Source organism: Alternaria ethzedia (genome assembly GCF_023757985.1).
Source record: "Alternaria ethzedia strain BMP 0044 chromosome Unknown scaffold_1, whole genome shotgun sequence".
In the NCBI taxonomy this organism is placed as follows: Eukaryota; Fungi; Ascomycota; class Dothideomycetes; order Pleosporales; family Pleosporaceae; genus Alternaria; species Alternaria ethzedia.
Genome location: NW_026056194.1, coordinates 98312 through 125761, shown reverse-complemented (window position 1 = coordinate 125761; position 27450 = coordinate 98312). Strand labels below are relative to the sequence as shown.

The following is a 27450-nucleotide window of genomic DNA, read 5'->3' as shown; positions in this document are numbered from 1 at the left end:
CTGGCATGAGGCACGGCAGCCCTCGAGGAGTCCACGGGTCCCGGTAAGAGCTAAGACATTTCGGGTTGATGGAGGGGACGTGCACGAACTCTTATCTTAGACAAGCTCAGGGGTTCGTATATGGAGGATCGCTCAAGCATTGACACGCACGCTAGCAAATTTCTTGGACCCTGCTTCATCCCATGAACTAAAGGTTAGCTTCAATGCAAACATCAACAGCAACGTCTCAGATGTCCCGTTGACCCATTTCGCAAAGATGGCAGAGTTTGACGGTACCTAGGTATCCATCAAGGGGACGTCCGTCCTCTGGGCCATCCTCCAAAACCTCATGGTCAGCATCAATCTCGATAATACGACGTTTGTCCGCGCTCCTGCTAGCGCACGACCCGAGGTAGATAGCTCAGCCAAAAAGGGATCCAACTCGTATCCCTTTTCCGCCCGTTCGAGCCGACACGACGCCCAGTTCGGCAGAAATGCAAGATGAACGCTCCTATTAAACTGTTTCCCCCGGAGCCAAGAAGACTTTCCTTCTCCTCACAGGTCCTTCAACCTCGCAATCCAACCATTACACTCGTTTTAAAAAACCAATTAATACCACACTCTTTAATCTTTAATAATGTCTTCGATCATCCGCACCGTCTTCGCGCTCAGCGCTGCCGCCGCCGTCGCCGTCGCTCAAGACCCAAACTCCCCACCCCCCAAGCTCGACGCCCCCTGCGCCGATGCCGTTATCTTCATGGCCCGCGGTAATACTGCGCCGTACCATGACTACCGTACATTCCCTTTCGCCGACGCTACGTGCGCCAAGCTAAGGGCTGAGGGCAAGACCTGCGACTACATTGAGGTCGTGTTCCCGTACGGCGGCGACTACTGCAAGCAAATTGGCGAGGGAGTCCGCAACGGTCTTGATCAGATCACTGCTTTCAACAAGAAGTGCCCGTGCACGCACCTCATCCTCAATGGCTTCTCTCAGGGTGCCTGGATCATGGGAGATGTCCTTGCTGGACCGGGTGGATGCTCGCAGATCACCACTGGTCTCGACCCTGCCGCGGCTCCTGGTAACGCTAGTAAGTATCCTTGACATGACACACTCGAACCTTGGACTGTGCTAATGTGGTAACTTAGTCGCTGCTGCTCTCCTCTGGGGCGATGTCAAGCACGAGGCTAACATGCCATACAACGTTCTCGACGGCTCTGATCTACAGAAGAACGGTCGCGACGCCACCTCTCTTGCGCGCCTAAACCGCTTCGCACCCGTCCTGCGCTCTTACTGCTCTAAGGGAGACCCGATCTGCGCCAACGGCGACGACGTCGAGAAGCACCTGAGCTACTTTGAGAAGTACACCGAAGACGCCTCGAACTGGGCCGTTGGAAAGCTCAATGCCGCCGCCCCTCTGTGTGCCGCTCCCACACCTACGCCCAGCGCTTCTTCTTCTGCCGTCGCCTCGTCTGTTCGCGTCGCCGCTGTTGCATCTTCGAGCGCTGTCACATCTTCCAGCGCTGCTGCTTCTTCGAGCGCTGCTTCTTCCTCTGGCGCTGCTGCTCCTTCTGGCTCTGCCGCTTCCTCCGGCGCTGCTGCTTCCGGCGTTGCTGCTTCCTCTGGCGCTGCTGCTCCCTCTGGTGCTGCCGCGTACTCTGGCGCTGCTGGTTACCCTGGCGTTGCTGCTTCCTCCAGTGTCTCCGCTCTTCCCGCTCAGCCTACATCTCCAGTTTACGTTGCTCCCTTCACTGCTCCCATGTCGTACAAGGCTATGTGCGTTCCCCGCATCACGATCAAGTATCACTACGTTTAAGAGTAAGAAGGACGGAAGATGTAGCGGAGTAGACTTAGTGTCAGCAGTAAATAGGTGTAGATCGATGAAGGCACTATGAAAAAGAATGACCGTCGTATGCGACGTCTGCCTGAACTTTTGGTTTTCGTGCGTGATGAGTGTTTTCCGTCTGCTCTGCAAGTGCGCTATGAACTCTTGTAGAGCCCGATGGTCTAATCTACGAACGTCTAGCCTGGAACCTAAACGTACCTGTGAGCCTCCTGTATCCCCCGTGTCTAGTTTCCTTAATAAATCTGGACAACACTATCTACTGGATATCCCTTATTTTGCGAACCTATAGCAAATCCGCTGTCAAATATCGTATATCCTGGCGCTGAAGGTCCTGCACAAGACCGCTATTTATATTAGGTGTGACTGAATATCCAATCAGAATCACCAGATTCCCCGTTCGCGACGGGACGGTGATTTGTTTTGGTGGTAGCGCGCGAGAGGCAGCGGAGAGGATGGCGATGCCCGGCGCGACGACGTCGGGTCTGATCCTCCCCACTGTGGCTTTATTGTTCGCATGTGTGCGGGTAATGTGGGACCACGTCAGCTGAAGACGGGCACGGAAGTCACATCGGAGCTGTGCTTAAAGCCACGCGTGTATTTATGGCCGTCGTCATCTCGCGTCATTCCTGTAGCACCGATTGTGGTGCAGCTCTGTGCAGATCCATTGCCCCCCTGTCTGGTCCACTCGCATCAATCATGGTGAATGCTCTTATAGGGAGCAGCTCAATCTCCATACCACTTAAAGGTTCTGCGATTGCTTATGCTGCTGGGACTTCCAATCCTGCTTGGCCGCCGGCGGTTATGCAGCTGCAAGAAGATGACAGCACCTTACCCCACGCGCGAGGCTGTGAAACAACTTTGATCGAAGCTGCATGATGACGTTTGATGTCCGCTGATGATACGCTCATCCTGCATGAAGCTGATTGAAATGCGCAGTAGCGACATGCACTGTTGGGGAGCTTATCTGTGGAGGAGTTGAAGTAGAGTGCCTACCGCCCGGATGAAGGCCTTCCAAGGTTCCATCCAAATTCTCGCAGACACCCAGCGCTCCTGCGTGGACACATGATGGCACACTATCAGAAACCCATCAGACTAATTTCCGAAGAACCAAGGTGCGCCGGATTTGAACGAGGTGCGCTTGCTACCTATCTCCACACATTCAAGGTTGTAAGTGCTCTGTACTGATATGGCTGTTAGAGACTTTGATTGCGGCATGTTTCGATAATACGTTGTCTACGTATTTTGATTCAAGATACGTAACGGAACATACTTTTAAAAGCCTGGAGAAGCATGATGAGTTGCTGAGAGGCATCAAGAGATGCTCTGCAAAGACGCTGAAGGGAAAAATCGATCATGCTCATGGATTTACATCATATTGGAATCGCTTGGAAACTAGAATCGATTCCCAAGGCTTCCTCGGCGAGGGTGTCAAGCTTGCCGCTATGAAATCTGCGATACTTGCGATTATTCTTCGCACCCTCCAAGACGCTCCAGATGTCACTAAGTGGTTAACACCTGAGATTAACGCCGCGAAGTCAAATAAAGATGACCATCTGCTCTCGAGGGCTGTTAAGTGGGGCCTACCAGAGACTGTCGAGCTTTTGTTAGCTTCTGGAGCAGATCCCCAAAGTCAAAGCAACGAGATAGACAGCGATTGTGGAAATAATGAGGCAGAAATGTTAGTCAAGGCTCATATTCTTATGAAGGGGCTTCACGAGAGCGGACTTCCCGATACCACAACTCACGACAGCCGTGACTGGCATTACATGCTGGCCTATCTCGATCCCCACGATGGTACTTGGCACCTGTTCCCTGACTGTCCTCTACGGAGATATGACGTTCCATTTACGAAGACCGAAGGCATACCAGAGGCACGTCTGACCTGGATCCAGGTCAGCAGAAACAACGTTGGTGGGCATCATTTGTTTTCGCCAGACAACCAAGCTGACCTACACAGATTCTATTAATATCGGTACGTAGACTGTTCTATCCCGTTCATGGACTAACGTGCCTCAAAGGTCATCATGCAGACCCTTACACAGTGCGCTTCTGAAGACTTTCACTTGCACTTCACATCGTTGAAGCGTGATTCAAATGACCTTCTTTTGACGTATTTGGAGCCGTCATATCAATCGAGAGCCTGGGTTCAACTAGATTACGAAGGCTTGTTCAGTGGTCGCAATGTATGGGAAGGAAAGGCTTCGACGATCGTGGTTAGTTCCAGAGTAACACCTTGGGTCTCGATGCTTATACTTGCAGTTTCCATACTTGGTACTCACACAGATCAGACAGCAACAAAAGATGAGAAGAAAGCACGAGGATCTCAAGAGAAACTTGAAGCGTCATGAATCTCTTCTCTCTTTCAACCATCTGGAGCGCACCTTAGACGAGGCTTACTATCCAGGGCTCTCTGCTAAAGCCTTGACGATACGCAACCAAGACCAGGTAGTCTCGCATAGTGAAGATAACTTTGGCTCCTATGATAGGCGAGAGAGTGGTGCCGAAAAGACCGATGTGACAGCGTTCATCCTTATGGTACCGCAGCTCTGGGTCTATCGGCTCGGAAACATCGTCGTATCCGCCTACAGTATGCGTCAAGAAGCTGGAATCGCGCGGTATATTGGCCAAGACGGGCGCGAACGTCGGGATATAGCAGCATATGCGGAGATTCGCATCGGTTTGATCATCACCAGCTTGATCAACAGATTTGGCAAGACCTATCGTGATCTTGGCGTGAACTATCCGCCTACGCTCGATCTCTTCGAGACGAGAGTTGTTAAGCTTCTGGAAGAAGTGAGACTGTACACCGAAAAGCCCGCTGCAGGGATGTCGAGTTTCAGTGGACTTGAATACCGTCGAGAGAGATACTTCATACATGTCATCTCCGACGTGCGCAGTGAGCTTGCCATGATACAGCACTTTCTCGAGCAACAGGAGCGTTTATTGAGATGTTTCCTCGAAGACCGCTCGCCCGACAGCGTAGAAGCACATCGACAAGATTGGGCACCAGTCGAAGGGTCCCAAGAAACCATCCTGCAGTACATGCGAAGAGTAAGAAAGATTGATGGGGATGCAGAGAGAATAGAAAAGAGCGTACAGGACATGCTCAACCTCAGGCGTACACACGCTAGCATCAGGGACGCACACAGCAGCCTCGTCGTCAGTACTGCTGTAATTGGATTCACCGTCATCACAGTGGTCTTCACCCCACTTGCGTTCCTTACAGCACTTTTCGCTCTCAAAATCGACGGCTTTGAGAGTCTTCAGGTTTTTGGCAGAGACGGTGTTTATCACAGTGGCAAGATCGGCGGCATCTTCGGTAAGTGCTTTGCAACGCTCCAAACCAGTGTAGCATACGATCGTGTTGATCAGAGACTATGCAAAATCGAAGCAAATACTGACTGACTCTCGATAGTAAGTGCCGAGGTCTTGACGCTGGTCTTGACAGGCGTAGCTGTATGGATAGCGTTCAAGTACATAAATCGCAACGACGAGTCACCTTGGAGAAGAAGGTTGCTTGCTTGGTTGATCAGCCTTTTTCCTGGACTTGTGAGGGTTGTGACTAGGCTCACAATCGTTACTGTTCTCGTAGCCTGGGCTAAGGGTTCGAGCAGCAAGGGGCGCGCCAAAATCCCAGACCCAGAATCGCCGAAGCGGGAGACGACCAGCCTGAGGCAAAAATGAAGTCCTCGAAGAAGGCGTAGCTAGCAATTGTGCCGTCTGCCGCTAGTACAGCACAAGTACAGAGCAATCTGTAGCAGTTGGGGGTCATCACCTACTTAATTAGGTAGGTAGCTATGGCTGAGAACCGCCACTATGTAATGGCGCAACGTGCTAGAATTTCTTTGAGCCTAAATTTATTGAATTCTTAGCGGTCTCATCTGTAAACAGAGCTTTCAATACATCCAGCCAAGATCGAGATTATTCGCAGCCAGGTGTTTTGATGTAACTCACCCTTGAAAGCGTCTCGCGACAGCTTTCAGCCTGCCTAGGTATACTGCCTTCACAGATTCCCAAAATCTTGATGCCAGCTGCATGTCCCTGCCGAGGACGTGTTTTCTGATAGACGCTGCCTCGCCACGTTCTATGGTTACTTTGTTGAACGGCGTCCATGCTGTGGGCGTTCCAAAGCCCGGGGCCGCAGCCCGCCAACGATGGGCGCTAACTGCTTGCGCAATCCCTTGCTTCTGGCGCCGCTTCATCTCCTCCCACATGAACATCGATCGCACGACCACACGAGGAATATGCGCCCTTATCGAAATACTATCTTTTGCCCTCTCGCGCAGTCAGAATGACGACGTGTCTGTACCCGAGATCAGCCCGTCAAATCGAAAGCGACGTCGAGCCCTAGACGCCGCAGCGCACGTAAAGCCGCATGACCCATGATGGCCAACAACGAAGTCGAGCAAGTGGACTGAGGCGTTCGGCGATGCGCGGATCACAAGGAAAGAAGCTCCACTAGAGGCAGGTGCTGTTACATCAGGGTATATTGTGCTCAGAGGGCAGCATGCCCAGGTGTGGTAGACGATTGCCCAAGATGATGATGGCTCCAGGATCGTTTTGGGGTTTGCCCCTGTCTTCTTTTTGCCCTTCACCCGCTCCTATGCGTTGTACTATCGATCGTACCTAAGCCATAACTAGTATCTACAGTGGCGCATTCTCGTTTTGCCTGTACAATGCGACATGCCCTCGATGTCCGGCGTAGAACGCATGAAGACAAGGTCGCGCGGAGGTGGTTGAGCTAGACATCTGGACCCCGCTTCTTCCTTCCCCGCGCGCCACGCACCCAGCATCCTCCAGGCTTCACCTCTAGCCAAACGTTCTCAGCCCGCGCGCCATGTCGGCCACCTTTTTCCGTATGAACGGCTTTGCTAAGGCCAAGTCAGCAACGGTGCCCTCATGGTGTCGGGATGACTCGCAGCACAATCCCTGCAGTCTTTCCTGTTCTGTCGCGCCTCACAACCCGTTGCATACATAGGTAGAGTGAATGCGAAGCGCAGAGTAGGTACTTATACTCTTCTTTGGATCCAACATAGTCCTCAAGCTATACCAAAAGCCACACAAGAGACGTCGGGACAATTCTAATCATGAAAGCTGGCCAGTGGGATCCGTAAGTACACAGTATCTAGGTAGTCCTCACTGAGTATGAGACTGACAAGACATCCAGCAAGCAGCAAAAGGTCGTCGTCAATGACGTGCCAAAACCCACCGAAGCACCAAATCAGTTCCTAGTCAAGATACAGTCAGCATCATTATGTCATTCAGACTTGCTCATGGCCATGAGGCCCGATTACAACGTTACCTTAGGCCATGAAGGAGTCGGCTACATTGAGTCCGTCGGCGCGGAAGCAAGCGACAAAGGCTTCAAAGTAGGCGATGCTATCGGGTTTAACTACTTCATCGGCGCGTGTTTCGAATGCGAAGGGTGCATGATCCACAACATGCGATGCGAGACGGGTAACCAGAAACTACAAGGTTTTGTGTCGGATGGGTACTTCGCCGAGTACGCGGTCGTTGATTGGCAGAATGCAGTCAAGCTACCCGAAAACCTCGATATGAGTAAGACTGCACCGCTGTTCTGTGCGGGTATCACAGCATTTCATTCAGTGGACAGCTGTGAGTTGAAGGCGGGCGATTGGCTGGCGGTTATCGGGTGCGGCGGTCTTGGACAGTATGCGATACAATATGCAAAAGCTGTAAGTTTGGGCAGAAAGCTGCGCTACGCATGGCGACTGACAGTAGACAGATGGGTATCAAGACTATCGGTCTCGATATCAACGACAACCAACTCGATGTGGCGAAGAAGGTCGGCGCGGAAGCTGTCTTCAACTCCATGAAGAACAAGGATTATCTCGAAGAGATCAAGAAGCTCACTGGAGGCAAAGGATGCCACGCAGCGGCGGTCTACAGCGCATCGAATGCAGCATACGCCGGCGCCCCAGATGTCTTGAGAACAGGCGGACTACTCATGGTCATTGGAATCGCACCGAAAGGACTGGACTTCATCAACACCTTCGACTTAACAACAGGACGGTACCGCATCAAGGCCGACAGCACGGGTATTCCGCAGCGAATGAAGAAGGCTGTGGATTTCACTGGCAAGCACAGGTATGTTACTTCTTATGACATGTGAAAACAATTTCTGACCTTCCGCAGCATACAACCAGAAGTCGAGTTCCGCAAGATTGATGATTTGCCGCAGATGGTCGCTGATATGGAGGCTGGTAAAGCGGAGAAGAGACAGGTTGTTGTATTCTAGACACGTTATTTATCTAGTCCAGCATTAATTCTACGATATCAACAGAGGACCGTCATCACGATGCCTACATACTGTGAGGCGCTCATACCACTGACCAACGATCAATTGTACAACCTGACATTAGGCAGCCTGCTTCGATCGTGCCACTGGTAGTAACGCCTTATACTAGACCCCGCACGCTGAATTTGGCTTGCTCTGTTTTCCTCGGTCGGTTATGCAGGGTCACTGTTAGTGGCTGTACTTGTGGGATACACAGGTACTTTAGGTTCTGGGAGCCGACAACCCCAGAGCATTCGACTTTCTTACACGATCACCAACTACACGCTGATATGACCTACAAGACTATCGATGTATGCTCTCCGCCCTTTTTGTCCTACATGCATGACTAACACTTCAGCAGCATGATTTCGCAAATCCCGAGTTTGAATGGGACAAACAAGAGAACTACCAGCGTCCGTCCATCCTCTCGCCACTGGAATACATCATGTACTGATGCTATCCTGTAGCCTGTATAAAGCTCTCCTTCTTCTTTCGCAAGCGCCCCGATGTTACCGATGAGTTCTTCAAAATGCATTACAACCACATCCACTCCGACCTCACCGTCGCCTGCAAGAAGTTCCACGCTGTCAAGATACAACGATACGTTCAGCACTACCAATCACCAGGCCTCAAAGGCAAACTGCAGAGCTTGGGCATGGATCTACTAGACTACGATGCTTGCAGTCAAATCTGGGTGAAGAAGTGGGAAGATTGGGAGGCTTTTGCCGGGAGCGACGAGTACCGGGCTGCACTCATGCCGGATGCGGAGAAGTTTATGGATCTGGAGAAGGGAATCCAGGTCATGGCTGGGTGAGTCTTTCTTTGTTCCTGTTTTGGCGGGTAATGTCGGCGAGGTTGGTGGTTAGTGTGAACTGGTTTGCTGATGAAATGAGTCTAGACATGATATGATCTGCTTTGGAAAAGCGATTCCTGATTGCGATGCTACGGATGGGATTACGCGCAGAGCGGATGCGTAGTCTGGGCGCCAAGTAGACATAGTCCGGGATGCAACGTACTAGGCGTTGTAGTGGATTAGAGCGGAAGACTACCATATCTATCTATTTACACATGGTCTCTCTGCGACTAGATAACGTCCACACTGAATCAGTCCATCATGTCTCTTCCATGCCTTGATGCAGATTTACGGTTTGCAAACTAATCTATTCAGCTCAACCAAACTAGCCCAACCCTTGGCCAACTCCAGGACTTCAGCATCGTGGTGTCACATGTCGGTCTCGTCTAGCTCAAAGTCCACAGTACACCCTGTATCTTGCACGTGCAATGATGGTCATGGTTGCGATCTCGAGGTGAACGCCCGGATGTCGGAAATAAGCTTTCACGCATAACTCAGTACCGACGGAAACGTTGTTCCAGGTGAAGACGATCCTCACCCCTTGATCGCCCACTACCACTTCCAGTCAAGCGCCATGATGTGGCGCAATTCTTCTCCGCAGTCAGTCTCGGATACCCACATCCACATCCACTACCCCGGATTTCCAGAAGGTGCAACAAAATGCTGAAATGATGGAGGAATCTAGCCAATAGAACAACCCAGTGGCATAATTAGCTGTGCTTCTGTGTATCCGAGATGCGGGGCTGGAGGAAAGTCCAGGTGTCGGACCAGTGGCTTGATGTGATGTGACCTGTGCATGTCTACAAGACCCAGCGAAGGGATATATGCAAGCCATAAGTGGGCTCTCTACGACGATCCCTCACCCCAGTTACACAAAGTCGCACCTGCATCAGGCGACTTTCCTTTCACCAAACCATGGCAGTAACTGCCGTCCACGAGAGCGGCCTGCGTCGGCCATCGGACGAGAAGAGAGACATTGAGCAAATCGAAACTGTTGCAGCGACACCACCACAGACATTCGTCACCCCAGATACAACCACTATAACACCAAAGACATGGCTCGTCATCTTCATCCTGTCTTCGACTTTCGGTCTTTCTTTTTGGCCTGTACCTACCACCTCAGCGATGATGGCTCGACTTGCCACTCAATTCGGTGCTCCGACAGCGAGCGCGTGGTTCATACCCGCTTACACAACAGCCAACGCGATTGGCTTCCTTCTTGCGGGCGCGAACTCCGATCTGTTTGGAAGGAGGTGGTTCTTGTTGTTTGGTAATGCATGTTGTTGCGTCGGTTTCATCGTGACCGCGACAGCGAAAGGAGCAGACCACTTCACAGCTGGACTGGCTATAACCGGATTCGGAGCTGGATTTGCGCAGATGGCCATGTGTAGCATTCCTGGTGAGTGAGCTGCGTTGTGTTTTACATGCTAGTAGGTCTGACTGTTACAGAACTTCTACCGAACAAGTTCCGGCACATTGGTATCTGTCTTTCGGATGGCTTCGTCTTCCTCATTGTCATAATTGGTCCTATTGTTGGAAGAGTGAGTGCAGTGCTTCGACCTGCTGGGCGAAATAGCTGACAATCGTTCACAGTACGCCATCGACGTCAATGCGTGGCAGTGGGTATACTGGGCTGGTCTGATTGCTCAATCCATATCCTTTATATCTCTTTTCTTGCTCTACAAGCCACCGAAGCACCCCAAGGGCGTTCCATGGTCCGAGGCAGTCCGCGGCCTCGATTATGTGGGCACTGCACTCATTGTCCCAGGCATCTGCCTTGCGCTTGTTGGCATCATCAACACCACATACAAACCAAGCTCAGACGTAACCGTCATTGCACCCATGGTAGTCGGGTTCGTCCTGATCGCTGCATTTGGAGTCTGGGAGACGCTCTCGAACACTCGCTTCAAACTCTGCCCGCCACACCTATTCCGGAGCCACAAAGGAAGGGAATTTACGGCGCCTTTCATCGTAGCGTTCATCGTCACCATGTTCTACTACTCGGTCAACATCATCTGGCCGACAATGGTTAATGTCTTCTACCTGGGCCCGAACGTGTCGCGGAGTACCGAGTTGCTGCTCACACTGCCGCCGAATGTAGGCCTTGTTTTCGGATCACTATGCCTCATGGCTTTCGGCAACGTGATCGGACACTGGAAATGGACGTTGATCGGTACCTGGACTGGCATGGTGCTTTTCGGTGCTTTGATGGGCCTTGTCACCCCGTTCAACCAGAACTTGATGATCGCGTTCTGCTGCATCAACGCTTCTTTCTTCGGATGGGCACAGTACGAGTCCATCGCATTTACGCAGCTTGGCGTGCCACAACAAGACCTCGGTTTCTCAGGTGGCTTGGCGGGTATGGCTCGTTACGCAGGAGGATCGCTGGCTCAAGCCATCTATACCACTATCCTCACCAACACCCAGACCACTCGCGCTGCTGCGACGGTTCCCGCTGCAGCTGTGAAGGCGGGCATGTCGTTGGAGAACGCGCAAGCTTTACTTGCCGCTATGCCCCTAGGCGCAGCCGCCATCGCCGAAGTGCCAGGTACAAGTCCAGAGGCACTAGGCGCGGCTTCTTTGGCGTTCCAATGGAGCTATGCGCACGCGCTAAAGATCGTGGCACTCAGTAGCCTGAGTTTTGGTATCGTAGGATTGCTCTGCATCTTCTATTGCGAGGATTTGACACCGAAGATGACGGACAAGGTGGAGGTCTTCCTCGAGAATGACGTGTACGCGGACAAGAACGAGTTCCACTGAGCACATAGAATGCTGTAGCTTAATTGATAATCTGAGTCTCCTCATACCATCTTTTGCATATTGTTGGACATATCGATGATGCGGTCGTGTTGTGTTGGGTGCGCAAGATGAGTGTCAGGGGAAGCTAACCTTCTCGCCCGGCGCGTCGCCGACGTCATGGACCCTGAGAAATTGTTTTAGCACGTCTCCTCATCGTTCCTTCCTCCACCACGACATTGTCCTATGAGCTCCTCATCAGACGTCGACGCGCCGCGCACATGTCGCATACACTCAACGGGCCCCTCAATCTAGATTTTGCATACCCTGAATCGGCGACGCGTCCAAAAGAGGTTGGGATGACTCGAAAACGGCTATATTCTCGGGCCCTCCTCGCGGCAACCCCACAACTCATGGGTACCGGATGGCCCGCCGAGGCGACCGGGCCTCCTTCTGAATTCCTCGTGATGCGACGCGGGATCTTCAGAAGAGCGCTGACGATCTGTAGAGTGTAGAGCGGCTGTTTGAAGTTATGCGCGCGGTAGGTAGCTTACGCACAAGTGTCCGTACTACTGACGTTTAGTACACCCCATGGGCAGTATGGGAAAACTCCCGTAGGAGAGTACCCATCTAGACTTCATGTCTCCACTATCGCAATCGCAAATAGAACCCCCACCTTCCATACTGGTCGCCCATGCAAAGAGACAACATGTGGTCTCTTCAAGGACTAGTTCTCGACACTCGCCGTGCTGGCACCTTATCGCTTCGCCCTGCTTAAAAGCTTCATTATCCTTGAGGCCTCACTCTTCTCAAAGCTCACCCATAGCAAGTCTTGAAGGATGTCAAAGTCAGCTGTCGTGTTTGGCGCATCCGGTGTGACCGGTCAGTAAAACCCTCAAACGACTATAGATGAGCTTCACACTGATTATGATCATGCAGGATGGTCCTTCGTCAACGAGATCCTCTCCGACTATCCCGAGAAGAACATATGGAAGCGGGTTCATGGCCTCAACAATCGCCCCCTTACCCCGAACCAAACGCAATGGCCAGAGGACCCGCGCCTGAACCTGGTCTCTGGCATTGACCTACTCGCGCATAGCCAAGAGAGTCTCAACAAGGAGCTGGCAGAGAAGATCCCGGACATCGGGGAGGTGACGCACGTATACTACTTTGCGTATAAGGCGGGCATGGATGTACAAAAGGAATTGGACGAGGCAGTGGAAATGTTTTCCAAAGCCGTGACAGCTATGGATAAGCTGTGCCCGAACTTGGAATACGTTGTGTTACAAATCGGCTCGAAGATCTGTAAGTCCTACCCCATTCTTGTGATGGTGTTGGACACCCAAGACTAACGTACATTAGATGGCTGCCATCTCCTCGCTGCACTTCCGTGGTTCGATGAAGTCGCTCCTCCGGGCACCACCGGGCCCAAACTCCCTCCACCGCCGCTCAAAGAATCCTACCCCCGCATACCCAGCCCGTACGCCGAGATGCTGTTCTACCACGCACAGAACGACTGGATCGCCAATTACGCCAAAGACAAGAAATGGAGCTGGATCGAGACTCGTCCCGATCTCATCATTGGCTACGTGCCCAATCAGAACTTCTACTCGCTGGGTACATCCTTGGGTATCTATCTGAGCCTCTACAAGGAGATCCATGGCGAGGGTGCTGAATGCCCATTCCCTGGCAACCAAGGAGTCTGGAAAGCGCTGAGCAACGATAGCTCCAGCGACATGATTGCGCGTCAAACCATACACCTCACACTCTCCCCCAACACCAAGAAGGGAGAGGCCTACAACGTCGCCGACTCCAAGACACCTTCAAACTGGGAGAAGAAATGGCCTATTCTGTGTTCCTACTTTGGCCTCAAGGCCACTGGGCCTGGTGCCACTCCCATTGATGTGCGCAAGTTCATCAACGACAACATGGAGACATGGCTGGCAATGGAGAAGAAGTATGGGCTGCAACATGGCCATGTGGACGGTGGTCGTGGACTTCAGATTGCCGAATCGATGCTCATGACCAAGTTCGACTTTGATCGTCAATTCGATATGACCAAGATGTACTCAACAGGATTCACCGAGGAGAGGGATACGAAGCAGACTTGGGGGACTGTCTTTGACAGGATGAGGAAGGCCAAGATTATCCCGTAGCTATGAGACGTGACGTGCCATGCAATCGTGCCGCACAATAGTGTGCAAAGAAGGAGGTTTTTTAGAGGTATTTCTATAAACTGCACTACTATATCCAGCGCTCTGATGAAGAGACAGCAATGAAAACCAGAATACCTATTGAAGTCCTATCCAAACAGCTAACTGACAGCTCAATAGTTCATGTTTATCATAATCGTTTTCGGTTCCGTAAACGCCCTCAGCGCATGGACGCCACATTCCCTGCCTAACCCACTCTCCTTGCTTCCACCAAACGGTGTCATGGTGAACATCAGACTCACACAGTTGACACCAACCATACCCGAGTCAAAGTCACTTGCGACGCGCAACGCCTTGTTGATGTCCTGGGTGAATACACCGGCCATGAGGCCAAAGTTTGTGTTGTTCGCCAACTGCATGATCTCTTCCTCCGTCTTGAAGGACTTGACGACAGAAACAGGGCCAAAGATTTCCTCGCAGTGGATCTCAGAAGTGGGATCGACATCAGTAAAGACGGTAGGCTCGAGGTAGTAGCCTGATGTGCCGATGCGCTTGCCACCGACTGCGAGAGTGCCTCCGCCTTGTTGACCGCGCTCGATGAAGCCTTGCACGCGCTTAAACTGGGCTTCATCGACCAGGGGCCCGATGTTGGTTGTTGTCTCGTCTGGGTCGCCGATTTCCTTTGTCTTGTCTTTCATCGCTTGCTTGTACTTCTCGATGAAGGCCTCGTAGATACCTTCTTGTACGTAGACGCGGCTGGCGGCGAAGCAGACTTGACCTGTGTTGGCAGTGATGGCATTGGCGGTCCAGGTCACCGCGTTGTCGAGGTTGCAGTCGTCGAATACGACGGCGGGTGACTTTCCTCCTAGCTCCAGGGTGACACGCTTGAGGTTAGACTTTGCGGCCATCTCTTGGATCTTCTTTCCTGTTGCAATAGATCCTGTGAAGCTGACCTTGCGGATGCGCATGTGGCTCGCGATCAAAGCACCGGTGCTTCCATCTCCAGAGAGGATCTGGAAGACACCAGGTGGGAAACCGGCTTCTTTGATGAGCGTACCGAGAGCCAGCGACGAGAAGGGTGTCTTTTCTGAGGGCTTGAGAATGAAGCAGTTTCCTGTGGCGAGTGCCGGAGCTGCCTTGAGGCCAATGGTGCCGATAGGACCGTTCCAAGGTACAATGCCTGCGGTGACACCGAGAGGCTCGTTGCGTACGATCTTGAGGAAGCCGTCTTCCTGGGGCCAAGACTCGCCGCCGAACTTGTCGATGAAGCCAGCGTTGTATCTGAAAACCTGGAGTAGCATCAGTAGACATTCTTACGTCTTCGGAAGCTGTACGCACCTCTGCGCAAAGACCAATCTCGAAAGCACCAAAGGCTGCTGGCGCACCGAGCGAGATCCTTGATAACTGTGCGATACCCTCTGCGTTCTGCTCGATGAGATCTGCGAACTTGTTCAAGATACCTCGGCGCTGATTCGCGCTCATCTTCTTCCATGCTGGGAACGCCTTGTCCGCCGCATCAACTGCAGCATCGACATCTTGTTCACCTGCTAAGGGCACGTCATCTGCAAGCAGCTCGCCGTTCTTCGGGTTGTGTAAGGTGAGCTTCTTCGGCGACTTTGAGTCAACATACTCATTGTTGATGAAGATTTGCTTTGGTAGGTTTTTGGCAGAGTATTGTAGTGTCATGATGGGCGAAATGTGAGGAAGAATATTGCAAGAAAGCACGAAATGTAGGGTCCAAGAAGAGTATATTAAACTTGTACTCGAGAGACGGCGCACGCGTATGAAGCGCTGGCTAAGTAATCTCACCTCTTAACTAAAGTGGTAAGTGTCAACTCCGGAGGTCTGCAGCCTGGTGGCGGTTGCTGTCGGCTGCGCGAACGCATTGCAGCCATGGGTAGCACTGCATGAGGAGAAGTTAGCTTGGCGACGACGTGGTGTCGCAAGACCGTTTGTCCGGATGATGGCGATGGCGCTCGCGGTTTGTTTTCCGTGTCTTCGGCGCGTGCACGCGTCGAGTCAGCGTCTCCACTTTCCCCGCATCGCCCAGCGTCATGCTGTGTGACGGCCATGGCGAAGCTGCGTACGACAGCTTTGAATCATGTCGATTACACGCGCAGGTTGAACGAGAGTCATGCCAGATGCTGTAGAGTTAGAGTTCGCGACGATGCCTACGAGCGTAATCCATATTGCAGGTGGGATCGGCTTTTGACGTAAGAGTGGAAATGGTCACCGCTGAAGAAAACCGCGACGTGAGGAAGCATGACGGCTATGCTTAGAGATATTTCAAGGGATTGCCAATTAACCCTCACTATAAGCTGTCAACTCGGAAGATGCTTTCCTAGTAAATGCGGAGAAGGCACACTCGGGACGTCTCTGCGTTTTCGTAAGGCGGCTGCCTGAGCTACTCACCTAGAAGGCCAGTATCACCCTGATAGCCTATATTATACAACAGTGCAATTGACATATCGACTATTATTGCAATTTGATTTGTCGACCTGCTATCCAACTCCTAATTGTCCCATATACGCAACATTTCCAAAGAGGGTCTTGATCACGAACGCTTTTCCCAAGATGTCGAAGAAGGTCGCTTTGATCACCGGCGGAGCATCAGGCATGGGCCTAGCTGTTGCAACAGCTCTCTCGAATCGGACTTACGAAGACTGGGAACTCCACCTCCTGGACATGAACGCCGAAGCCGGCAAACAAGCAGCTAGCAAGCTGAAGAATACCCAGTTCCACCAGACAAATGTCACTAATTACTCTTCGCTTGTCTCCGCGTTCGAAGCCAGCTACAGCCCATCTCAAAGGTTAGACTTTGTATACGCGAACGCCGGTATTGTGGAGCGCGACAACTTCTATGCGAAACATGACCTAGATGGTCCACCTCCTCCACCACCAAACCAACTAAGCGTAGACATCAACCTGAAAGCGGTAATCGACACATCATACCTGGCTTTACATTACTTCCGCAAGGCCATGGCAAAGCATGGAAACTTGGATCCCGTGTTGGTCATGACAGCGTCTTGTGGCGGACTATACCCATCAGAGTTCTGTCCAATCTACAGTGGAGGCAAAGCCGCCGTTATACAGTTCAATCGCGCCATCACCGTCGCATACCACCACGAGGGGATACGCACATTTACTACGTGTCCGGGAACCGTCAACACTGGTCTTTTGAGCCAGGAAGAATGGAAGTCGTTTCCTCTGAAGTACTTCACGCCCATGGAGACGGTAGTCGATACCGTGGTGAAACTGGTGGACGGAGGCGAGATCGTGGATGCGAAAGGTGTGAAGAAGACTACGGATGAGCATTGGGGATTGACGGTGGAGGTGAACGGAAACAATTTCTACTTCAATGCAGGACCGGAGTTTTGCGATGATAACATGCGGGCGATGATGGCGCACACTAGCATGGCGAAGCAGCTAAGTAGATTTGAAGGAGGCAAGAAAGACGATACGAACGGGGCTTGAGATGTGCGTAGATATACAGCAAATATCGAACGGATTCCATACACTTCTAGAGCTTAGAATGGCGTCCTGATGCAAGTCTCATACCACCATCTACAGCAATATCTTCCCCATTGATGTATGCTCCTGCTGGGCTACACAGGAATACCATGACGCCAGCGATGTCCTCTGGCTCGCCCAGCCGCTTTCGCGGATTGTTATCTTCCAGCTCTTGTTGCCCACCCAACATCTCGATCAGTCCGTTTGCGAGTTTCGAGGGAAAAAAGCCTGGTGCGACGGTGTTGGTCGTGATGTTCCTAGGCCCGAGCTCGACTGCGAGTTGCCGTGAAAGGTGGTGGGCTGCCGCTTTGGAGATGCTGTACATGATGGTGCCGTGCTCGCCGACGTGGGGGACGGTCGTGCCGGCTGTGGAAGAGACGATGATGACGCGTGAGGGCGATTGACGGGTACCGGCGCGTTCGAGCAGGGGTGCGAAGCTGTTGGCGTTAGGAGCAGCACATATGTTGCTACTGGTCGATACTCACAGTCGTGCCAGGTTGAAGACACCGCGAACATTGAGGTCGAGCACTTTCTTGCTCGACCAGTCTGGTGTCGGATCGAACGGCCCTCCCCATGTTGCTCCCGCGTTGCACACGAGGATGTCCAGCTTATCGTCGGTCTCCTGCACCTTCTTGACCAGTCTCTCGATGTCTTCTGTATCGGCGACATTGGCAGCGACTCCGACTGCTGTACCAGATACAGGCAGCTTGTTGAGCTTCTCGACGGCTTGGTCGATGCCTTGCTCTCCTTCATTCTTGCGCGCAGAGATGAAAACTTTCTTTGCGCCGGCGAGCAGAAATGCGGTCGCAGTATGAAGGCCGAGACCTCTTGAGCCTAGTGATATCGATTAAGACGCGTCCGTGTTGGTTGTAGTGGTATTGCTTACCTCCAGTGACGAGCGCGACCTTGCCGTCGAGGCTGAACATGCGGTTGAAGTCTCTCAATTCAGACATGATGGTCAATCCCCGATTTCAAGGAAGAAAGAGTACGATAGCACGCGAGAAACAGTCTCGCGATGCGCCATGTTGATGAACTATCCGGGGTACATACGCGCCTGGGGAGCTCGGTGTGTGGAGTTCGATATCCTCGGGAGGAGCGGACGCGTCTGTGCACCCCCGCGGATACCTCGTCTACCGGCTGCAGCAACAACGCCTCCCCATGATTAATCCTCACTATAAGCCATTCTCTCATCATGAATGCATCTGACTTCTTCGCTGTGTGGCTTGAGAGCGATTGTCGTCGTCTCGCCTTCCCCATCTACCCTGATTGAGCCTGCCATTCTCGTCCCCTACCACCATCACAATGCCGTTCGCGTCGCCATTCCCAGTACTTGACATTCCAAAATGCAACCTGCTCGATTATCTGTTTCCCCAGGAAGCAGCGCCTTCAGACACACCGATTTGGATAGACTCCAAAGATACCGACCAGCACTTGACACCACGATCGTTGCTGCAATGGTCGAAACGGCTGGCCTTGGGTCTGGATCGCATTGGGAGTAAACCAGGCGAGGTGGTCATGATCTTCACACCAAACCACATCTTCGTTCCCGTAGCCTACCTCGGAATTGTGGGGTCGAAGCGGATCTTCAGCGGCGCGAACCCAGCATACACCGTCTCTGGTAAGTATCATGCAAGAACAGCAGGGATTATACTGACAGCTTTCAGAGATGATACACCAAGTTGCGAATACGGAGGCAAAGTTCATTCTCGCGCACCCAAGTCTCATCAAAGCAGCCGTAGCAGCAGCGAAAGGTGCTGGTCTTCCAGAAGGCCGCGTCTTCCTCTTCTCAGACGAGCCTTGCGCACCTGTCGAAGGCTACAAAGACTGGAGGGACATATTGCCATCCCCGGCTGAGAGCAAGGCATACAATTTCCCGAAGCTTTCAGAACAAGAAGCAACCACCACAACAGCAACAGTAAACTACTCCTCCGGCACCACAGGCCTACCCAAGGGCGTCGAAGTAAGCCACTACAACCTGATCGCGAACCTTGAGCAGACCATCTTCATAAGATATCTCAATAAGCCATGGAACGCGGATACCCGGCCTCAGGAAACATGGATCGGGTTCCTACCTCTATATCACGCTTACGGGCAGCTCTACACCATAGCCATGGCACAGAAGCTGCAAATACCATGCTATATCATGAAGAAGTTTGAGTATGAGGAATTCTTGCGAGTGATCCAGACTCACAAAGTCACACATCTGCAGGTTGCGCCGCCAATTATGGTCATGCTCAGCAAGAGACCAGAGACGGCGAAGTACGATCTTAGTAGCGTAACTGATATCCTATGCGGTGCCGCACCACTGTCAAAGGAACTCCAGAATGAGATTAGCAAGAAGCTACAATGCGAGATCGTCCAGGGCTGGGGTATGACGGAGGTTACTTGCGGAGCCATACACGTGCCAGGAGGTACTGTAGATGAGTAAGTTCGTCCTCGCTATCTCGCCGCTCGCTTCTAATCAGTCACAGCTCCGGTAGTGTAGGCCAGCTAGACCCCAACTGCGAATGCATGCTTCTCGACGACGACGGAAACGAAGTCCCCGAAGGACAGCCAGGCGAGCTTCATGTTCGTGGCCCCAACATATGTCTTGGCTATTGGCGCAATCCAGACGCGACTAAGGAGTCTATCTCACCAGATGGATGGCTCAAGTCTGGAGACGTTGCGATCGTGAAGAACGGATGGTTCTGGATAGTTGATCGAAAGAAGGCGAGTCACTTTTGCCTTTCAACACTCACGATTGGAGCGAGTGCTAACACTACCCAGGAGCTGATAAAAGTCAACGCTTTACAAGTTGCACCCGCCGAACTCGAAGCCGTGCTCCTCGAATTCGACCCAATCGCCGATGCGGCTGCCGTTGGTATTACACTTGATGGCCAGGAATGGCCACGGGCATACGTCACGCTCAAGGACGAACATAAGGGCAAGACAATCGCGGAGGACATTCACAGGCACATGAAGATCAAAGTCGCAAAACACAAGCAGCTTGTAGGAGGTATCGTCTTCGTGGATGAGGTGCCGAAGCTGCAGTCTGGGAAGATCATGAGGAAGGTCGTCAAAGAATGGGCGAAGAGAGACGCTGAGAAGATGGGCAAGGCTAGACTCTAGACAGCGCTGTACTATAGTCATTATCTGCACGCAATATCAGCGACAGCACATCTTTGGCTATTTCGTATCCGAACATGATGCGTCTGGCACTCATCCGCTTTCAAAGTACCTGCAATGGGATGAACACCAGACGAGCGTGAACACGACAACACCCGACGCCTGATCATGAGATCACGCGTGTACACTGCATTTTGCATGAATCAATGTTCTTTACGAAACTCAGCTTTCATGACATGTCGCTCTGGCCGACTACCCCCGCCTTCCCCACACATCCCAAAGTGGGCAAGCGTGACCTTGCCAGCTTTGAGTTCATGCTGGATCGCACCTGAACAACCCCGCGTAAGTACATCCGCAACCCCTCAGCAGATGCACACCCTTGACACCCATCATGCCGCCACAAGCATCACCGTAGTCATGCATCTCGGCCTGGCTAATGCAGCAAGACAGTGCGCGAACCCAGACGCGTTCTCGTACCGGTCGCAGCGCCTGCGAAAACCGGCCTAATCTATGCCGCATGCCATGCACCAACCGGCGTGCGAGGAGGTGTACAGTGTGATGTGTGAAGACATCCGAGGCGCGGTTAAACACTCCAGAGATAATGGTTCGCCCCGAAACAGTGGTTGGGCTGCCTCGCTATCTTCTTTATGTTGATTGAGTAGCATCTTCGAAGCTCTATCTACTGTTTCTGAGGCTGCATCTCATACCCTATTCACTTTGTCCTTCTCGCTTTTCGATTTATCTCTGTGATCGCGTATCTGTCACCCTCCTTTGGGATAGCACCTACCAGTCTGAGCAACCGCCACGATGGGGGGCTCGGAGATGCCAAACGGACTGAACGTCAATGGCTACGGTCACAACTATGACTACCCACCATCGCATGTTGATGGACCCTACAGGACTCTCGATCAATACCATTCCAAGCCAGCCAAGCTGCGAGTGGCATGTGTTGGCGCGGGTGCATCAGGGCTGTGTCTAGCCTACAAGATGGAGAAGATGCTGGAGCCTGGATCCTGGGAGTTGACGTTGTTTGAGAAGAACGCACAGTTTGGCGGAACATGGTACGAGAACACCTATCCCGGCGTCGCATGCGACATTCCATCGCATGACTACAACTTCACCTGGGACCCGAAACCCGACTGGTCGACTTTCTTCGCAGCAGGGAAGGAGATCCAGGGGTATTTCGAGAACTTCGCCGAGAGACATGGAAGCAAGAAGTACATGCAGTTGAACAGCAGGATCGAGCAAGCCAACTGGAACGATGAGGATGGGTGCTACAGCCTTACCATCAGGAATCCTAAGACTGGCTCGATGAGGAAAGATTGGGCGCACGTCTTGGTGAACGGTTCGGGTGAGTGTTAGACCAGCGCCACATTTACACGCCTAACAGATAATAGGTATTTTGAACAACTGGAAATGGCCAGATATTGAAGGTCTTCACGACTTCAAGGGTCCCGTCCTCCACTCCGCGTGCTGGGATCACAGCGTCGACTTCGCAAACATCAACGCTGCCGTTATCGGTGTTGGTTCGACCAGCGTCCAAATCGTACCATCACTTCAAAAGGTCGTCAAGGGGTTGGAAGTATACATGCGGAGTCCGACATGGATATCGCCTCCTTTCGGCGCCGGCGCACTGAACGATGACCTACAGAAGGGACAAGACGTCGACCCTGGACAACGGCAGTACACTTTCACCGAAGCCGACATCAAGAAATTCAAGGAAGACCCGGAGTATCACTTGGAGTTCCGGAAGAAGATCGAAGCAGAGATCAACAGCTTGTTCGGGATGTACCAGCAGAACTCCGAACTCCAGAGCCAGTTCAAAGATGTTATCACCAAAGAGATGCACCGCCGCATGGGACCTGGCCACGAGAAGCTGAAAGAGTTCATAATCCCCAAGTGGTCCGTTGGCTGCCGGCGCATCTCGCCCGGAGACGGCTTCCTGGAGGCTTTAGTGCAAGACAACGTAACTCCAGTCTTCGACGGCATCGAACGAGTAGTTCCGGAAGGTATTAAGACTAAGGACGGCAAGATCCACAAACTCGATGCCATTGTCTGCGCCACTGGCTTCCAGGTCGCATTCCAACCCGCCTTCACGGTTCGCAACGGCTCCAACGTATCCATCAAAGAAGACTGGACCACCGGCCCGAACCTCTACATGGGTGTATCCGCTCCTCGATTCCCGAACTTCTACACTATAGTCGGACCCGGCGCGACGTGGAGTAACGGCACGCTTTTGCCGTCGATCGAGACAACCGTAGAGTATAGCATCAAGTGCATGAAGAAGATGCAGAGCGAAGGCATCAAAGCTATGAGCGTGAAGCAGGACGCCCTAGATGAGATCTACGCGCACTTTGACGAGTTCCACAAGACGACAGTGTGGCAAGAAGAGTGCCGGAGTTGGTTCAAGAACGGACAGATCAAGAACAGGATCTATCTGTGGCCTGGTGCCGTAAGTACCCTTCAGCTTTTATGTCGCGCTTCCTACCATATATCCCTGTCCCAATCAACGGTGGTGTCGCGCATACCCGACCTTATGCGCGCATCTCCTATCAACCCCGCACAAAGCTGTTCGCGACTGACTCATTCAATGCAGACGATACACTTCCTCAAAACCATTAAGACACCGCGCTGGGAAGACTACGACTATGTATACAGATACAAGAACCGGTTTGCTTTCTTAGGCAACGGCGATGTGAAGGCGACGGCAATGAAGGATATGCATGGCTTGAGCCCCTATATTCGCAACTGGGACCACGAATGGGACGTTGACTAAAGGCGGCCGAGCTGACATCTGTCGATGGGTCAGGCGTACCGTCGCTTGTTGGTACTGGATCTGGGCCCGGATTTCGGGTTGTTTTCTTTCCATTGGCATCCAAGCGTGCTGGGCGTTACCCGTCAGGGTTCATAATTAACTTTTTCTTCCTGACAGATTGCTACTCTTTGGTTCATTTGCATCGCGCATAGCATGCGTGCCTATCACTTCGGCAACCCCGAATGGTTTGTAAGAAAGTTAATATTGGTGACCTGCAGCTCCCACAGCCCTCAAGACCCCTCAATCGCGCACGGCTGCTGTCGCAGTTGTCTAGGTCCTGGCGTGCGTGTCAAACTATGATTACTATGGCTAGTCTGATTGCGTCCATGGATGCAGGCGTCGGATGCTCGCTTCCTAGTCCCAATGAGAACGCCAAGAAGCAAACATCACGATGGTTACAAGCTCCGAGACTCCGCCACCCCAATCGCAAGCCTTGACCCCGCTCATCTCGACGTCTTTCGACTCATGTACCCCGGATTGAAGACTCACTCTGCCCTAACACGAATCGTGATTTCCCGACTACCGTCGCATAGGGACGACGCCACACTGCGCTATGGCCTGCAATTGGGCTTTGGGTGAATGCAGAGCAGCCCCAGACTCAGCTCAGATGCGAACTACTGACGCCATAGGTTCATGTGACGATGGCCTCGAAGCGACAGAGTGACTTGTTCCTCCAACCAAGCGATCCGCAATGCACTCCTACGTCAACTGTAGGCTTCTCCGCAAAGATCGGCTCAATGCCGGTTAACGAGCCTGTGGAGAGGGAAATTAAGCCATGCCGTAGGTTTGGCCTTGAGCACGGTGTTCTCGATTCTGCAAGCACTCGCTCTTCTGGGGTCATGATTCGTCAGATCCGGTACGCAGCTCGTTCCGAGCATGTCGAGCCGACAGCATTACTAGGTACATGTCATTCGGTTGCTAGATTTACGAAGAAGCTTGCCAAAAGCCAACGTGGTCGCATAGCTTGGAGGCGCCCAGTACAGTGAAACTGCGGGGCCCCACCTCCACGAGTTGAAGGCCTAAACCTCTCCAAAAATCTAGCGGTTAACGTTTAGGGCTAGATTAGGCCTGGGTCACTTCATGCTCGTGGAACTCGGAGTTTAGGCTTGACAGTCGTCCTCGCTGTCCGGTCTGCGACTCCTCTCCCCGCAACATCCACAACGCTTTGCGACATAGTAGTGTGATTCCCTGCTGACGTCTGTCCGCGAGACACCATCCCCCTTACATACCAAAAGCGACACCATCGATGGCCAACGAAAGATCAGCAGCATCTGATAATAACATGAGCGAACAGCGCTCACCGGAACCGGCCTCCAAAGCCGGTAGCAAGCAGGAGCAGAGTACATCGGAGAAGGGTTCTACGAAAGGGAAGTCCTCAAAACCTCGACACAGGGCGTCAGTCGCTTGCGCATCGTGCCGAGACCGCCGGATACGGGTATGTTTTCTCTAGCTGCTTCCACGATACGTTCTGACGACTTTGCAGTGTGTAGTACCTCCGGGCGAGACAGAGTGTACACAGTGTAAACGATCAAGTGTGGAATGCGTCATCAAGAACGATGACGAACGACGACGGTATGTAATGTGTCTTTACTGACTGATACCAAGCTGACACCTGTACAGACCTATCTCGAGGGCATACATGTGCTCTCTCACCGACCGCGTAGCACTACTAGAAACAATGCTGAAGGAGCGAGGCGAAGAGCTACCCCCAGCGAATCACCCTCCCAAGACCCGCCATAACCCTCAACCCGACGAAGAAGGTACATCACCCACCCAAAAAGCAAGCGAAACCCAAGCGCACAACAACGAGAACCATTCCAGTCCAGGCAGTCAACAAAGCCCACAAGATGACTATCCTGATTTCGAACAGCACGAGATGAACACGAATAGTCCTCGTTTCTCAAACGGTGATGCAGAAAGCGCGGGCTCGCCGTCTATGCTACCACCTCCAAAGAAAGATGGCATGGTCAACCGTCTCCTCTCTACTCGTGGTCATCTTAGCTTTGATCAGTTGAACGGCCGCCTCCGCTACTTCGGTCCAACAACAAACTGCCATGTACATTCTGAGTCGGTCAACCCCTTCGGCGCAACACAAGAGATGAATGAGCAGGCTCGACGCGCCGACAAGATCATCCGCTCTCTTCCACTGGAAACATACGACTATCTCATGGATCTGTTCTGGCAATGTTACAACCCAGTCATCCATGTTTTGCATCAAGATGCTTTCAACGAAGACCGCGAGTTGGGCCATACACAGTTCTATTCTGGGTTCCTGCATGTCTGTGTTCTGGCCATGGGTTACCGTTTCGCAAACAAGGAAAGACTCGACATTAGAAGAATTGGATTACCGGGCATGGAGAGCACGTTGCATCGCGAAGCCAAGTATATGCTTGATCATGAGCTGGAAAGACCGGGTGGAATACCGAGCGTAGTTGCATTACTTCTGCTAGGCGACCTTGAGTGCGGCGTCGGTAGAGATAATCTGGGCTGGATGTACGGCGGGATGGCTGTGCGACTTGCTTTCGATATCGGGTATGTTCTACTGGAAGATGTCTCAGTGGTATACTAACGTCTACATAGTCTCCACCTCGATACACGACTCTCAGGTCTTCCAGAACGCGAGGTCGAGATCCGCCAAATGACTCTTTGGGCATGCGTCATCTACGACAAATACTGGGCACTTTTCTTGGGTCGGCCGACCTCGATGAAGCCTTCCGATCTTGAAATATACAACTTGACAAAGCAGTTTGAGCGCCTTGGCACCTGTCGACCGGCTGGACTGGGGAAGAGCATGGAGACCATGATCTACGAAGCACTCCTCGATCTTATGGAGCTCGCAGGAAAGATCACCGAGAATATGGATCCGCATCGCTCGCAACACGCTGCTTCCGACTCGCACACCGCCGTAGATCGAAATCAGTATATGCGCATGGCAGCGCTGGACCGCGAGTTCAGCAGTTGGTACGCTAGACTACCCGAGCAACTGCGCTGGACACCAGCCAACATTGCGACTGCTCCATTCTCGTTCTTCTTGTTGCATCAGCAGTATCACGCCAGTCTGATCTTGCTACACCGACCGTTCGCCTTGTATGAAGACCAAGCGGGCAACGAGAGTGGCCCTGACGACCATTTCTCCGCGTTGAGTAGGACAGTATGCACTAAGCATGCTATTCGCGTAGCAAGGATATACTGGCAACATCGACAGCGATTCGATACGAAGCAGATATTCGTTACAGGCATGCAACACGCGGTATGTAGCACCTAAAACCTTTCATCTCTCGCTAACAATCTTCCGCAGGGCACAGCAGCGACCGCACTCGTAGCAGCGTTGGCGTTCATAAAAGACCCCACTTCCAGAGCCAACAACATGCAGTACCTCGAATGTCTATCAGCCGCGCTTTCCGACATGGCATCCACCTATCAACCTGCGGAACGAATGTCTACCGTACTCCGTGCGGTGATGGTAGAGCTACGCGGCGGCCCCGAGCCCCCCAACTCTTCGTTCAACTTGTACAAGCCCGCATCCTCGACAGTACCCGCGCGAAGAGGCAGCACAATAGATATGGACGCCGACATGAACGACAACCAGCAGTGGGCCAAGAAAAGGCAGACCAGCAGCGGAAGACCTAGAGCCGGTACAGGCGGAAACAGAAAGACGAGAACAATGAGTATGAGTACTACTATGAGCATGCCGTCTGATCAAGGGAGACATGGGCTCAGCATCAAAGCTCCTCCGCCACCCCGGTTCGACGACCCAATTCACAACAACGATGGGTACGTATTGGTGACGCCACGTTCAGAACTCGGTAGTGTTGGCTGGCCCAGCATATCGGAACCTCCTGAGCTTTCTCACAACATGTCAACCCCCTCCACCACCCTTTCTTCTTCACACGTGAACCGGAATTCTGGGGCTTGGATGGGCGCGGACTTTGATCCTCACGATCCGATTTCACAACTTGCTAATGCGCATTTCCCCGAGCTGAGCGCGTTTGATGATCTCGGTACGGGTGGTAGTGGTGGTGTTAGTGGCGGTGCGATTGATGGAGTGAATTTGGATTTCATGCCACTGGGAGATGGGAACGATTGGAGTCTACCCAAAGAATGGAACGGGCCGAGTGATATGGATGGGTTGAGTGCTTTTGATATGTAGTGTGTGC

General features: G+C 52.4%; 12 protein-coding genes across 12 annotated transcripts; 10 read left to right on the top strand and 2 right to left on the bottom strand.

The window, feature by feature from the left end:
- Nucleotides 1-616: 616 nt before the first annotated feature.
- Nucleotides 617-1793, top strand: J4E87_000043 (uncharacterized protein; the record flags this gene model as incomplete). The annotated part of the gene is made up of 2 exons (XM_049371703.1): nt 617-1067; nt 1126-1793. 2 exons carry the CDS (start codon nt 617-619, stop codon nt 1791-1793), a joined length of 1119 nt encoding a protein of 372 aa, XP_049237837.1.
- Nucleotides 1794-2698: 905 nt separating this feature from the next.
- On the top strand, nt 2699-5507 carry J4E87_000042 (uncharacterized protein; the record flags this gene model as incomplete). The annotated part of the gene is made up of 6 exons (XM_049371702.1): nt 2699-2703; nt 3103-3715; nt 3781-3795; nt 3842-4036; nt 4083-5142; nt 5416-5507. 6 exons carry the CDS (start codon nt 2699-2701, stop codon nt 5505-5507), a joined length of 1980 nt encoding a protein of 659 aa, XP_049237836.1.
- A 1403-nt stretch (nt 5508-6910) lies between these two features.
- J4E87_000041 (uncharacterized protein) lies at nt 6911-8082 on the top strand (the record flags this gene model as incomplete). Its single annotated transcript, XM_049371701.1, has 4 exons — nt 6911-6933; nt 6991-7519; nt 7570-7931; nt 7980-8082. 4 exons carry the CDS (start codon nt 6911-6913, stop codon nt 8080-8082), a joined length of 1017 nt encoding a protein of 338 aa, XP_049237835.1.
- A 329-nt stretch (nt 8083-8411) lies between these two features.
- Nucleotides 8412-8935, top strand: J4E87_000040 (uncharacterized protein; the record flags this gene model as incomplete). Its single annotated transcript, XM_049371700.1, has 3 exons — nt 8412-8432; nt 8483-8534; nt 8589-8935. The coding sequence occupies 3 exons, from the start codon at nt 8412-8414 to the stop codon at nt 8933-8935; spliced, it is 420 nt and encodes a 139-aa protein (XP_049237834.1).
- A 954-nt stretch (nt 8936-9889) lies between these two features.
- Nucleotides 9890-11734, top strand: J4E87_000039 (uncharacterized protein; the record flags this gene model as incomplete). The annotated part of the gene is made up of 3 exons (XM_049371699.1): nt 9890-10373; nt 10424-10515; nt 10568-11734. 3 exons carry the CDS (start codon nt 9890-9892, stop codon nt 11732-11734), a joined length of 1743 nt encoding a protein of 580 aa, XP_049237833.1.
- An 815-nt stretch (nt 11735-12549) lies between these two features.
- On the top strand, nt 12550-13866 carry J4E87_000038 (uncharacterized protein; the record flags this gene model as incomplete). The annotated part of the gene is made up of 3 exons (XM_049371698.1): nt 12550-12592; nt 12650-13015; nt 13073-13866. The coding sequence occupies 3 exons, from the start codon at nt 12550-12552 to the stop codon at nt 13864-13866; spliced, it is 1203 nt and encodes a 400-aa protein (XP_049237832.1).
- Nucleotides 13867-14036: 170 nt separating this feature from the next.
- J4E87_000037 (uncharacterized protein) lies at nt 14037-15549 on the bottom strand (the record flags this gene model as incomplete). The annotated part of the gene is made up of 2 exons (XM_049371697.1): nt 14037-15152; nt 15202-15549. 2 exons carry the CDS (start codon nt 15547-15549, stop codon nt 14037-14039), a joined length of 1464 nt encoding a protein of 487 aa, XP_049237831.1.
- An 888-nt stretch (nt 15550-16437) lies between these two features.
- On the top strand, nt 16438-17337 carry J4E87_000036 (uncharacterized protein; the record flags this gene model as incomplete). Its single annotated transcript, XM_049371696.1, has 1 exon — nt 16438-17337. The coding sequence occupies one exon, from the start codon at nt 16438-16440 to the stop codon at nt 17335-17337; it is 900 nt and encodes a 299-aa protein (XP_049237830.1).
- Nucleotides 17338-17383: 46 nt separating this feature from the next.
- On the bottom strand, nt 17384-18299 carry J4E87_000035 (uncharacterized protein; the record flags this gene model as incomplete). The annotated part of the gene is made up of 3 exons (XM_049371695.1): nt 17384-17810; nt 17859-18207; nt 18260-18299. The coding sequence occupies 3 exons, from the start codon at nt 18297-18299 to the stop codon at nt 17384-17386; spliced, it is 816 nt and encodes a 271-aa protein (XP_049237829.1).
- A 376-nt stretch (nt 18300-18675) lies between these two features.
- J4E87_000034 (uncharacterized protein) lies at nt 18676-20481 on the top strand (the record flags this gene model as incomplete). The annotated part of the gene is made up of 4 exons (XM_049371694.1): nt 18676-18991; nt 19038-19797; nt 19845-20082; nt 20140-20481. The coding sequence occupies 4 exons, from the start codon at nt 18676-18678 to the stop codon at nt 20479-20481; spliced, it is 1656 nt and encodes a 551-aa protein (XP_049237828.1).
- Nucleotides 20482-21285: 804 nt separating this feature from the next.
- On the top strand, nt 21286-23254 carry J4E87_000033 (uncharacterized protein; the record flags this gene model as incomplete). Its single annotated transcript, XM_049371693.1, has 3 exons — nt 21286-21829; nt 21876-22930; nt 23075-23254. The coding sequence occupies 3 exons, from the start codon at nt 21286-21288 to the stop codon at nt 23252-23254; spliced, it is 1779 nt and encodes a 592-aa protein (XP_049237827.1).
- A 1285-nt stretch (nt 23255-24539) lies between these two features.
- On the top strand, nt 24540-27443 carry J4E87_000032 (uncharacterized protein; the record flags this gene model as incomplete). The annotated part of the gene is made up of 5 exons (XM_049371692.1): nt 24540-24728; nt 24777-24865; nt 24914-25825; nt 25874-26543; nt 26592-27443. 5 exons carry the CDS (start codon nt 24540-24542, stop codon nt 27441-27443), a joined length of 2712 nt encoding a protein of 903 aa, XP_049237826.1.
- Between the last annotated feature and the right edge of the window lie 7 nt (nt 27444-27450).